Raw genomic sequence first — 13,222 nt, forward strand, 5'->3', positions numbered from 1 at the left:
TAAATACCGGGGGCCGGATTGAGGACCCTGGGGGGCCGTATCCAGCCCGCGGGCCGTAGTTTGAGGAGCCCTGCTTTAGAGCCTCCCGCAAGCCCTATTTTCTGGCTGTATGAAAACCCCCGCCCTCCACTTGCAATCCTCCCGTGTTGTACACGGGGACACAGTAACATTTAGGCAAACAGCGTGCAGCACCCTTGAACCAAGAACTCGTCGGTGTATCTTCTGTTCCCGAGGCAGCGCAGCCGGGCACCCAGGGCGCGCCCCCCTCTCCCCGCAGGGAGCCGGGCCCGCCGCCCCCAGCTGCGCCTGGGAGGAGCGGCCCTCCGGCAGCCGCGGCGGCCCTGCGGCCCCACACCGCCGCTGAGGCGCCCGACGGCAGCGCCACCCTCAACCCCCGCCCGGGCCCGAGCCCGCGGGCTGACGGCTCCCCGGCCGCTCCCCGCCCCGCTCGGGAGCCGCCGGGCCCGGGGCGGCGCGGAGGGGGCAGGGACGGGATGGCTTCTCCTGCCGGGTGAGGGAGCTGCGGCGGCGGCCCGGCTGCAGGTACCGAGGGAGAGCGAGGCGGCCGCGGAACGCTGCCCGCCTCCGCCCGGCGGGTACGGGGGTGGCCCCGCACACACGCTCCGGCGGGGCCTGCGGAGCGGGCGCTGGAAGCGCACCCGCAGCCCCAGCTGCCCGGAAGCGAAGCGGTACAGGACTCGCCTGGGGCAGCTCCCCGCTGGCTGGCGGCCGAGGCACCGCGTTGCCGGCCCGGGCCACCCCCGTCTCGCCGCGCAGCGCCGCGCCCGCCCGCGTTCAAAACTTGCCGTGCCAGCGGCGGCGGGAGGCCCGTCTCCGCGCTGCGGAGAGCTCCGCGCTTGCCGCCGCCTAGGGTGGCGTGAGGCGGGACCAACTGCTGCTGCCTCCCCTCATCCCCCGCCAAAACTTCCACTTTCTGGCCTTTACGGAGGATGGAGAGAAGCCCCGCCCGCTCCCTGCCACCCTGCCTGCCCGGGCGGCGTGAGCAGCGCGGCACCGGGACACGGCTCAGTGACTGAGTGACTGATGGGAGGCGGGGCGGGGCTGATTGGCTGGCGGGAGGCGGGGCGGGGCTGATTGGCTGGCGGGAGGCGGGGCGGGGCTGGCTGACTGGCTGGCGGGAGGCGAGGCGGGGTGGGGCGGGGCTGGCTGACTGGCTGACGGGAGACGGGGCGGGGCTGATTGGCTGGCGGGAGGCGGGGCGGGACTGGCTGACTGGCTGACAGGAGACGGGGCGGGACTGGCTGACTGGCTGACAGGAGACGGGGCGGGGCTGATTGGCTGGCGGGGCCGGGCGGTTGGTTGGCGGGAGACGTCCGCGACAGGCGGCGGGAGCGCGGGGCCGCCATCCCGCCGGGCGGCCGGCAGGCCGGGGCGTCTTGTAACCTGGTGCCGTGGCCCAAGTCCATTTGCCGCGCCCTCGCCAGCCCCGCCCTACGCGTTGCCTGGCTCTGCCATGGGCTTTCCTGAGTGAAAAATAAGTTTTCTGACAGGCGTGTGCAGTACCGGAAAACCTCATGCTGTAACCAACCCCTTTACCTCACCTGCCTGCACATAGACACAACATGGTGCTGAGCACGGATCAGGTGAACCTCATCGGACAGGTGTTTGAGTCCTATGTGCTGGAGCACCACAGGGATGACATCCTGGGCATCCTGAGGGAGGCCGACAGCGAGGCACACTATGCCGTTGTCGTCGACGCCTTGACACTCTTTGAGACCAACATGGAGATCGGGGAGTATTTCAATGCCTTCCCCAGTGAGGTCCTCCCCATTTTCGACAGCGCACTGCGCCGGGCTGCCCTGGCAGCGCTGCAGGCTGCCACGGCCCTCCCGCAGCTCAGCATGAAGCAGAACCTCCACGCCAGGGTCTCAGGTGAGTGGCGGGGTGGGGGTGGCAGCCAGGCGCCCTGCAGACATCTCCCAGTCAGCACTGCCGCATTTCTTCCCTCTGCAACAAACTACTGGGGCATCATGGGAAGGAGCAGGTTCAATTCTTGCATTTTTAGTGTTTGAACTGGTAGCAGATGGCTAGTGTTTATTAAACAGAACAGAAAACGGAATTGTGTAGACCAACCTGGAAAAAAAAGCTGTGGCCATCCCTGACAGTGATTGTGCAATAGTTGGCATTAGTTGCTGGATCAGGACTTACACCCAAGCAAAAAGACTCCTCAAATCAGCAGCAGCTCTCGTGTTATTTCTCTTCTAGCCAGAGGGTCTAAAGAAAAAAAAAAAGTTTTAGAGTAAGATACATAGTTTCTAGATTTCCTTGCAGGTTGACTTTCTTCTTGCTGTGTCAGTTAACTCATGGTCTTGTTCCAGCCATGTCCTAGAAGAGGCAAAATCTAAATTTTATCTTGTAACAACTTCATCTGAAATTGTCAAATGTTATGCTTAACTAATTTTTATAAAAGTATTTTTTTAAAAAATGGAATGAACTGTTGGAAGGCATGATAGTTAATAGAGAGGTTTGTCCTTTTTTCACTGCAAGTTGTTAGGCCATTGTTCCTTATTATTAGGAAGTTTTTAGTAGCTTGGAGGTGTGGTAGGTGTGGAGTGCAAGTTTAGGGGTTAAAAAGCCTGTTTTGCCTGTTGTAGGGAACTGGATCAGTGGTGACACGGTCCCTTCTGATCATTTCTGATTGTAACTAGTTGGAGCAATAGTCTGCAAATCCAGGAACTGGTGACCTCTGTTTTTCTCCCCTGCCCCATGCTGGAGTGCTATATGATCATTCAGGCTTTTGGCAGCTTGAACTTGGAAGAATCATAGTTCTTGAATAGGCCTGTGTTTTGTCCCAGTAAGTAAGTTTCATTAAGAATATTGTCATTAAAAGACGTACCTCAGAAATATAATTAGCCTGTGGCTCTCATAATGCTATTCTCTCAAGGTTTGTAGGGAAAAAAAAAAAAAAAAAAAGAAAAAGGCTTGCTGTCTATTCAGGTGTTAAGGAGCTTGTACACAACTGCTGAGTATGTGATGTAAAAGGATGGCCTCAGTGCTGTAATAAAATTTGAAATGTTGAGCATTTCCCTGTACCTATAAAAGAAGGAGTGATTTTAAACTTTCCCCCTAGTGTTCTAGGATGCATTTGCATCATTCAGGCCTTCAGTATGAAAACAGAGTTATTTTTTCTCCAAGTATGATTATTTCATAAGCTACAGGGAAGTATTTGGAGTACAGCAAGGGGCAGATGGTCGCTGCATGAATGGTGGTGTCTTTAAGACATTCCTGCTCCTATTATCAGCCTGTTGCTGGAGCTGACCATTCCTCTCACAGTGATGTTTTGTCTGAATATTCTTTCATCAACTTCAGGCAAAATTAGCCATGTTTGATCACATAGTTTTAATAACTGATAAAAGCAAGTCTGACTGATCATTGATGGAAGTAGGCAGCAGACTCACAAATCAGTCCATCATTGAACTGGAGGGAAACTGATGAAGAACAAGGGGTGGTTATCCTGGTGTGGTCCAGCTGGATCAAAAGAACATCTGCCCATGTAGTTTGGTTTATGTCCTGTACAACCAAAAGGCTGGCTGCTGAAGGAAAAAAGCAATGAGCTAAATGATCTGTAGGCTTTTTTCCACCCAAATTTTCCAATGATAATGTTACCTTTTAAGTGGATGCGGGGTTCTGATTACCTTCAGGATTCTCACCTCGGAGTGTCACTTCCCATTCTCACATCAAATGGGAATGCAGAGAAGGTGGTGCACTTTTCTTGGTGGGAGCGGCAGGTGACTACCTGGCACGGCGCCAAGGGGATCTGCATGCCAGACTTGGACTGAAGTGAGGAACAAGAGTTTTTGCCTATGATAGGTATAAGAATGCAATCTTAGCACACTCATACCCATACAGACAGGGCATCTAGGAGTTCAAAGGATTCAGGAATTGAGAACGTGCAGTGTTTAATAATGGATGATTACCCTGGGTTCACTGAAGAAAGTAAAAGATGAAGTACTTTATCTGAATTTTAGCATTGTAGGAATTTGATTGTATAACTTATCCTTTTGCAACAAATTCATTAAAACATTTTTCCTTCCTTACCATTTAGCCTGAGCACCACTGTGTCTGTTTCTGATGGCTGAGCTGCTTCTAATAGTAGAGTTTTACACACTGTTACTAATAGAGTGAAGCTGATTCAAAGAGGCAGATAGTTAGTTTGTCAAGCGGTCTAATATAATCAGAATGAAGGTGCTTTTTCCTCCATCCAGACTCTTGTCTCTTCAGTATTCACAGAGATGATCATATCATACATCCTGACAACAGTGCTGCAGCTCTCTCTAGTGTAAGATGTATTTTGCAAAGGTTGTTGAGTTGCACCGATACTGAGCTGGGAAAAAAAGATGCCAGAACAGTTGGAAAAGTAATGGATTTTATCTGGTTTTTTTGGCCGGAGCTGAATAGAAATGCAAACCTGTGGGAGAAAAAGAATTTTCAACAGGTTTGGTAGAATATGTAAACAGTTTCATTACAGCCAATCAGAAAAAATTGTTTGTAGTTCTGCATAACAATTTATTACTTTTCCAGATTATTTGATTCCTTTCTACTTTACTTTTTTCTTTCAGCTTTTAAAATTAGCTTAACATTTAAAAATACTTTCTTTAAGCAAAAGATCAAACCCTTTGCTTAAAAGGGCCAAAATAGAATGTTTCAGTATGTCTGAAATGAAGCATTTGATTTGAAGACACTGAAATAAATATATGATGTCTTTTTTTTTTTAGCAGCCAAAGCTACTAAGAAGATTTGACCTAAATGCACAGTCAGTTTTGGTCCCCTTAGAAACATCATTTTCCAGCAGATTTATTATTTTACATATCTGTTTTCTAGCTCTATTTTGGAAGTAAAGCTAAGAAATTATTTTGAAAGCAGGTAATTTCTTTTAAATTGATAATTATTAGTATCTTGTAGTTCATACGCTAACTACTGAAGAGGCATTATTTTGGTGCTGTCCTCAGGTGTGCATTTCAGAGACCATTTATTTTTATAAAGACTTTGTAGGCTGTTAAGGTAGATTAGCCTTCCTGAGGATTTCAGCTGCTGTGGTGCTAAATGATGGCTATGTGGGTGAACAGCGGAGCAGGATCAGTACACCTCAGAACTGGCCATTGAGGTGAAATTCAAGAAGAGAAAGTGGAAAGTGTGCTTTCATTATTCACTTGAATGTGCAAGTGAATTTGCTGTGGTTGTGTTCATAACCCCTTTATATTCTTTTTATACCATCTTCCTTGTGCTTGAGGTTTACTGGCGTGCCATGTGGATTTAAGGTCAAATGCTCACAGGCTATGAATTTTAAATTTGCTTAGACTTGAGAATTGACACAAGATTAGGAGTTACGTTTGTTTAACTGTGGGAATAACATTGAACCACAATTAAGTAGCATAAGTAAAATATTGTAATCCAGACAAATCAGTTGTAGAATAAATGGCATTAGCGAAAAAAGAATTTAAATTAATAACTAGATCTGAGAACTTTGGGATCTGTTTCCACAAATGGAAACTGTTCATGACTATTCAGCCCTTGACAGGAGTAGGAAAGTAAAATGGCAACGTTTTCTGTTAGTGCTCAGCATCTGATGATTTTCACTATCTGAGGCCAGTGAATGAGATTTATGGCACAACAGATGGATTGTTGAATCACATTTATGAAACAGTAATAACAATGGCTACTGTTAATACGCCTGGTATTTTTTCTAGTCTTTCTGTTTAACTACATTGTATGTCCATGTTTTATACACATAGCCTTATGCTGCACATATTTTTGTTTAACAGGTTTGCCTGTTTGCCCAGAGCTGACTCGAGAGCACATTCCTAAAACCAGGGATGTGGGTCACTTTTTGTCTGTTACTGGGACTGTCATACGTACCAGTTTGGTGAAAGTTTTGGAGTTTGAACGGAGTTATATCTGCAATAAGTGCAAGCACGTGTTTGTCGTCCAGGCTGACTTTGAACAGTACTACTCATTCTGTCGTCCATCAGCCTGTCTTAACGAAGAGGGCTGCAACTCAACCAAGTTCACATGTCTCTCTGGAACTAGCTCTTCTCCTACCTGCTGCAGAGACTATCAAGAAATCAAAATTCAGGAACAGGTAAAAACAAAAAAAAAGATGGAGAAAATGGGGAAGGTATTAAGGTATAGATGTCCCAGCTTAATTTCTTGCTGAAATAAGGTAACTGCTAATTTTAGTGAGACTGTTCACGCTTATATCACAGTTAAGTTTATCCCATTTGTATTGGTAAGTTTTACAAGCTAAGTTGAAAAGTTTTACAGATTCTACTGTTGTTTAAAACAAATACCTGAGAAGACTAAAAGAAGCCATACAGCATTTTCGTCAGAGATCTCCGGTCAAAGAGTTAAAAATTCAGGCATATGTTGACTAGACTTCTATTATTAGGTAACTCCATTCAATATCGTACAGAACACTCTGGCTCAGTGCATAGATGAAATCTCCGTGTTGAAGCCTTACAACAGCAGTGTGCCTTGTTTTGCTAAGTGCCTACTGTATGTGATGCTGATACTCAACACTGCTTTTGAGGATTAAAGCTAGCCCAGTGGTGGCCAAGGCCAGCTGTAGCGGTGCAGTATGGTCAATACATGGTGTCTGCAGTTGTCTGTTCCGTTCAGCCAATATTGAATTTGACAGTTACTGAATATGTGTTCCTTATTTTTCTGAAGGTGGCCCTTGGTGGAAGTACAGCTAAGCTAGAGGACTAAGAAACAATTGGGCATCTTTTTGCAGTAGCACATAACTGAGACAAAACTGACACAGGAAAATCTACATTGTACGAAAATTGAGAATAAGTAGGGTATATTGCAGGCAATACTTCTGTGCTTATATATATATGTTCACCGTCTTTTTCATAAATATTTTCTAAGACATCTTCAGTTGTTTCAGGGTTTTGATTTTATAAATTAAGAGGATAGTGGTGCCAATCTACAGGCAAGATGTGTGAAAACAGAAATTAAGCTCTTAAAAGTTCAGAACAGCAAAAAAGTAAGGGAATAAAACTGTTTCTAGGAAATAAGCCCCATGTTCACATTATATCATGATAGTTTCTGACATGGTTTCTGTAACATTTTTTTGTTCTGTTGTGTGACACACAGATCTCTATGATAGGAAGGATTTTCAGCAGCATGGGCTTATTAAGCACGGTAAAGTTAAACCTGGAATGAATTTCACTTATGTTTCATACTGAGCTCTGCAAGTAACTATGTATGTGCCACCAGTACTGACAATGATGTGAACTGCATGTGGCCATTTAGATAATACACAAGGGTGAATTGACCTTCCAAGGCATTAGATCGTGAATAAATCTAGAATTCTAGCATGTATGACCTGTGCTGCAGAATGAAAAGGTACTTCTGATTGTTATTCTTGTGCAGTGAATATTCTAAAAATTACTGCAAGCTTTAAGTGTAAATGGAAAGGTTGCTGGTTGGAAATAGACTGACAAGATTGCATAGACTTTGCCCCAGAGAAAATAAAAAGAATTACAGGAGTTACTGGCATATTTGTCAATATACATTTCTCTGTTTGTGTGGGATTTATTTTTTCCTGTTGTTGATTTAATCCTTGACACCTAGGCGTAAACTTATATCTCAACCTGTCAAATTATGGTTAAATACCAGAAAAATATAGAGAATAATCTTTCAGTGTATACTTCACTGAAGGGCTATCTAACCCACGGGCATGCTTCAGTACCCAAAGTAAACTTTGCATATTGAAGAAGTATCAAAAAATATCTCAAATTATTAAAAAAAACCCCAAACAGACAGCTCTTTCAAGTGACCCCTTTCAGTGAGCTTTCTTCAGCAAGATGTTGAAATCACTCAGCACCTCCTAGGATTGAGCACCTTCAGCTAATTTAATACCCAGTCCCATTTCCATTAATATGATCATTAAACTTCCATTATTAAATTCATGGCAGCAGTGGCATGCTTACTGTGTAAGTTTTGTGAGAAAAAGCAAGGACTGACCTCAGTTCCAGGAAAAGAATATAGGTCCTTAAGCCAGAGCAGCTATAAAATGGTATTTGAAAGGTGCTTCTGTTCTTAAGAAGTGTTTTTCCTTCCTGTCTCCTAGGTTCAAAGACTGTCTGTTGGAAGCATCCCTCGTTGCATGGTGGTTGTTCTGGAAGATGATTTAGTTGACAGTTGCAAGTCTGGTGAGGATACAGCATGTATCACATACGTTTGTACCAGAAGTATTTTTATTTTTCCATTTGAGATGAACCTTTGCCAAGTAGGCTGTCAGTGCTGAGGGCTTGTTGAATGGGATATGTTTATCTGTCATGTTGTTGTTTCGGCTTGGACATTAGAATGGCAGTCGAAGACTATTCTGGAAAGTGTCATACATCCCAATGTTACATCTTGACTGTTTGACAGATCAGTTTCAATAATTAATATGTTGTGACATACAGAAAGTATCTTAAATCTAGTTAGTGTGGGAACATCAAATCTCTTGAGAAAATTGGTCCACGCTATCGTGTGGTGCACCTTTGTAGGTTTGGAGAGCTAGGTAACCTGACGTCCTGTCTAAGGAGTGCTGCAGGAAAAGGCTACTTGGCATTCAAAAATGAAGCGAACTGGCAGGAATATGTATAAAGAATGGACTAAAAATCCCCACATAGGCACATCCCCACAGGAAATTAATTTCTGGTTCATAGTTTCTCAGAAAAACACTATGGCCAGAATGTTAATGAGTGATTCTGGAATCCATATCAAAAGTTACCAGAAGTCAAATAAGTTTTGACTGAATTTTTTATATAATAAGTTGTCATGGTTTAACCCCAGCTGGCAACTAAGTCCCACACAGCCACTCGCTCATTCTTGCCTGATGGGATGGAGGAGAGAACTGGAAGAGTTAAAATGAGAAAACTCATGGGTTGAGATAAAGGTAAAGCAAAAGCCATGCAACCAAGCAAAGCAAAACAAGAAATTCATTCACTGCTTCCCACCAGCAAGCAGGTGTTCAGCCATCTCCAGGAAAGCAGGGCTTTGTCATGTGTAATGGTTACTTGGGAAGACAAATGCCATCACTCTGAATGTGCCCCCTTGCCTTCTTCCCCCAGCTTTATATGCAAGTTGGTCAGTTGGGGTCAGCTGTCCGAGCTCTTTCCCCTCCCAACTACTTGTGCACCCCCAGCCTCCTCGCTGGTGGGGTGGGGTGAGAAGCAAAAGAGGCCTCGGCTCAGTGCAAGCACCGCTCAGCAATAGCTAAAACATCCCTGTGTTATCAGCACTGTTTTCATCACAAATCCAAAACACAGCCTCATACTAGATACTATGAAGAAAATTAACTCTACCTTAGCCAAAACCAGTACATAAATCTAATTGAAAGAAGAGCTTCTACAGTTTACCATTAACTCCTCATGTCTAAAAGAGGAAAGAAGCAGAGGGATACCTTTGAAGAATTCACCTACCTTAAAGCAGAAGTAGAAAGACATAGCAACTACCTGCCATAGATATAAGCAATCTATCCAATGTTTGTTTTAGACTTCCAGTAACTGCAGGAGATTTGATTTTTGTTGTTGGAGTTTTTAACCTTATTAACTGTAACACAGGCTCTCAATTGCATTATTATGCATTACAGCTGACTGACATGTCTGCTACCTCAAGTCAGATGTTATTTTACTAATTTTTGTTATTAACTCTAGGAGATGACATCACAGTGTATGGAGTTGTAATGCAGAGGTGGAAGCCTTTCCACGAGGGTGCACGCTGTGACTTGGAGCTTGTTTTGAAAGCCAACTATGTTAGAGTAAACAATGAGCAGCTATCAGGAGTTGTAATTGATGAAGAAGTCCGCAAGGAATTTGAAGACTTCTGGGAAAGACATAGGAATGATCCCTTAGCAGGTTAGTAGTTGAAAGTTTTTAAGTAGGACACATGATCGGATAAAAACAAAATGAGGACTGAACGCATTTTTCCCCCATTACCCTATCCCACCATCCATTCATCCATTTTTTTTACAGTACAGGAGTATGGAATTTTTACTTCACTATTTACTTCACTGGGAAAAAAAGTACCAAATGTACTGCATTGATCTTCCTTCTTTTGAGCTTTCTAGTCAAGTGTTTTGTGGAACATTTATTAACAAGAAATGAGAAATAATGTGAGTATCATGGGGAAAAAGAAAAGTGTTTTATAATCAAGAAAGAAGAAGCATACCTCTTAGAAGAAATAGTGTGCAAAAGATTGCTTTTAGTCTACATAGCTGTTGACTCTGGGGCGAGAGATCTAACTCACTATCTCTGCATGCCAAATTAAGCTGTGAATCTCTACCACAGAGCTTAGCGCATCTCATCTTTAACCTGACTCTTGGATGCCTACACCCTTGACTTAGGTGCTGTGGAGCCTCCTATCAATTATGGAGAGAATCTCCCAATTCACAGTGGCTTCCAGAAGAGCCAGAGTGTTTAGTCCATTGGCTCTTAAACTTGCCATGGTCTGCAGTCAACCACCTAGGAATTAGCAGGAGTTGTGTCTGGAACTGTGTCCCTCTACATAATGAGTGCCTTCTCCAGAACCGCGTGGAAGCTCAATGGACTCTTTAGGATCTCTGTCACTGAGCTGTCTCAGGCTTTTAGAACCCCGAAAAGGGCTTGGTCTTTCTTTTTGAAAGACAAGCAGGTGGGAGTGTTCCCCATGTCAGCTTAAAAATTAGTGCACTCATATAAGAAATTGCAGATATTGTCAATGACAAAGATTCTTCAGAACTGCATTTCCTGGGAAGCAATTTAACGGCTAGCCTCCTGCTGTTTGGATTGAGAAAATTTCTTACCACCCTGGTTAGAACTGTTCAGAAAGTAATTCAGAAACCTCTTTGAAGGTCCCATTTAATCTTTCATTCTCAGAACAATTTTTGTAAGCCTGCAGAAAACGATGTGGTTTTATGCATTATTACCCATTGAGAATAAATAAATTAATAGGAAGTGGCTACAAGAAAATTGAGGTGGGAATTAGAAGCAGCACTGTGACTGCCCAAGATGACTGTTTCAGGCTGTTCATCTGAATTTGAGTTGAAATTGAGGGCAGAGATCAAATTTGGCTAAGGGGTCTAAGGTGTAGGCCATTTCACAACAGGATGTGTATACATTTAGTCTTTTTCAATAGATAATGATAGTTACTACTGCATTTTAAGTCAGTCAATTCCTTATGCTGGGTATTTGGTGTCCTGAGAAATTCTGCCATGGTAGGCCTCTGAGAGAACTTACAGGTGACTTTATTTGTTCTGGATACTATCTAGGAAGAAGCAGAACTGCTGAGCTGCTCAACACTGACAAGTCAAATGAATCTGAAGTCAGACAGAGGCAACTGTGGAGTTAAATCTTGCATTAAGCTATGGCTGACCAAAGTTTTTAAAATTTCAGTTTTGGACAAAGACGTGTTAATTCCTTCAGAAGACCTCCACAAGAGACATATATGCCTCAAGTCATCTGTTAGGTGCCTACATATTTTTCCAGTACCATGAACTTGCATCTAAATTTAAAACATGACATTAAGAACTCAAAATTAGTCACTCTGTTTTATTCTCTAGCAATGGGAGTAATGTATGAATTAAACCTATGTGCTATTAGTGTCAGTATCTCAAATAACAGAATTAATTATGTTACACATCTTCCAAGATGACAGCATTATCATAGCAGATTGAAATACTGTTGCTGAAAAGAGACTATGGTAGGGAGGAGGCGAAGAACCTTTGACACAGAAGGGTCAAAGGCAAAGGAGATTCATGATAGTGATGAGAAAATAAGCTGTGCTCTGGGTACACACACAGATTTAGGGCAAAATACGTAGTGTTAGAATTTTTCTTAGTTTTCTTAAATGTACAATACACCAGTTTTTAAGAGGGTATTTTGAAGTCTGGAAACTTTTAAGTTGTATTCTTCATAGCCTTTACACCTGTATTTGTGAAACGAAAGAGTTTGTGTGATGGCATTTTGTTAGTGCCTTTTTTTGTCATATCCAGACCATACATTCCTTAAATTGCAACAGGATTGGCTTTGTTGCTTGTGACCATGGAAGACTTAACTTCTTTATAATGAAGGAAGTTTGGATCAAACAACTATTTTGGGTCTCATTTAAAAAATAAAATAATTAAATAAAAAAAAAAATCCTCCCTGACTTGGTCCTGTCATTCAGGAAGCAGACCCAAATTATTTGTGAGTGTACATAGGACTGTGAACATAGGACAATTGTTTGTCAGTGTACATAGGAGTCCAGGGGAAATGAAGTTTTACTCTTAGGGCAGTGCTGAGTGCCATTTTTTGCTCCTGTTCTAGGGAGGAATGAAATTTTGTCTAGCTTATGTCCTCAAGTTTTTGGATTGTACCTGGTGAAGTTGGCTGTAGCCATGGTGCTTGCTGGTGGTGTGCAGAGGACTGATGCTTCTGGAACTCGAATCAGAGGTTAGTATTGTTTCTAATAGTATCACATTCTTTCTAACAGTTGTTACCATTCCTGTCTTCACCTACATCCCTTCCCCCTCCAAAATCAAACCAGTAAAGTTTTGGCAACTTAATCATCCCATTTTCTTGAAAAAGAGCAATTTTTTATTAATGCTAAGTATTCTTCTAGAATCTCAGACAAATAAAATGGGTGTCTAGACTTCCTTTTTTTGTTTTAATTTTTCCCAAATAAAACCCAGTAAAAGCAGGCATTCAGGATTCCATTAGGTAGAATATTAAAGGCAGTTGTTTTAGATAAAACATAAATTCCCTTTTTATTATATAAGTGGTGTTTTGAAGTGATTTCTAGTAGAATATTCCCAGCAGTATTTGGCATCAAAGGATAGAATATTAATGTTTCCTTCATGTGGATCACTATAGTACATTGAAAGGAAAAATTAAAGGATTCATTTTACTTCCTTATGCCAGACTTTTCCATCTGTGATTGTCAGCACATCTCACTTAGTTCTGTTACTGTAAGTTATCTGCCTGCTGATTCTCCTTCTGTTGTTATTAGATGGCAAATATGCCATGTGCCAGGTGGTACGCAGGTCATAATCTATGTAGGTCATAATAATTTTAAAATAGTATGTCTCTATATACAAATACAGGATTTTCTTCATGCTCCAGCAGCTAAATAAAGTTGCAGACTCTATAGTTGAAGTTGCATTAATATTTTGTAGAAAACAATGAAATAATTGTAGAGCACTTCACTGAGATTGTACTAGACAAATTATTTACTTAGGTAATTTCATTGTTTA

General features: G+C 43.0%; 1 protein-coding gene across 2 annotated transcripts in view; it reads left to right on the forward strand.

The window, feature by feature from the left end:
• Nucleotides 1-426: 426 nt before the first annotated feature.
• The window catches only part of MCM9 (minichromosome maintenance 9 homologous recombination repair factor), a 51,255-nt gene continuing 38,459 nt past the window's right edge, over nucleotides 427-13,222 (forward strand). The window contains exons 1-6 of one of the 2 annotated variants that reach the window (XM_056343651.1): nucleotides 427-543; nucleotides 1,512-1,893; nucleotides 5,784-6,100; nucleotides 8,096-8,177; nucleotides 9,669-9,869; nucleotides 12,297-12,422. In XM_056343651.1, coding sequence (XP_056199626.1) covers nucleotides 1,584-1,893; nucleotides 5,784-6,100; nucleotides 8,096-8,177; nucleotides 9,669-9,869; nucleotides 12,297-12,422 — 1,036 coding nt within the window. In that variant the 5' untranslated portion in view covers nucleotides 427-543; nucleotides 1,512-1,583. Of the gene's footprint in view, nucleotides 544-1,343; nucleotides 1,894-5,783; nucleotides 6,101-8,095; nucleotides 8,178-9,668; nucleotides 9,870-12,296; nucleotides 12,423-13,222 lie in introns of those variants that run through there. The other variant, XM_056343650.1, reaches the window with a different exon arrangement.

The sequence above is a fragment of the Falco biarmicus genome, chromosome 6 (assembly GCF_023638135.1).
Source record: "Falco biarmicus isolate bFalBia1 chromosome 6, bFalBia1.pri, whole genome shotgun sequence".
Classification (NCBI taxonomy): Eukaryota; Metazoa; Chordata; class Aves; order Falconiformes; family Falconidae; genus Falco; species Falco biarmicus.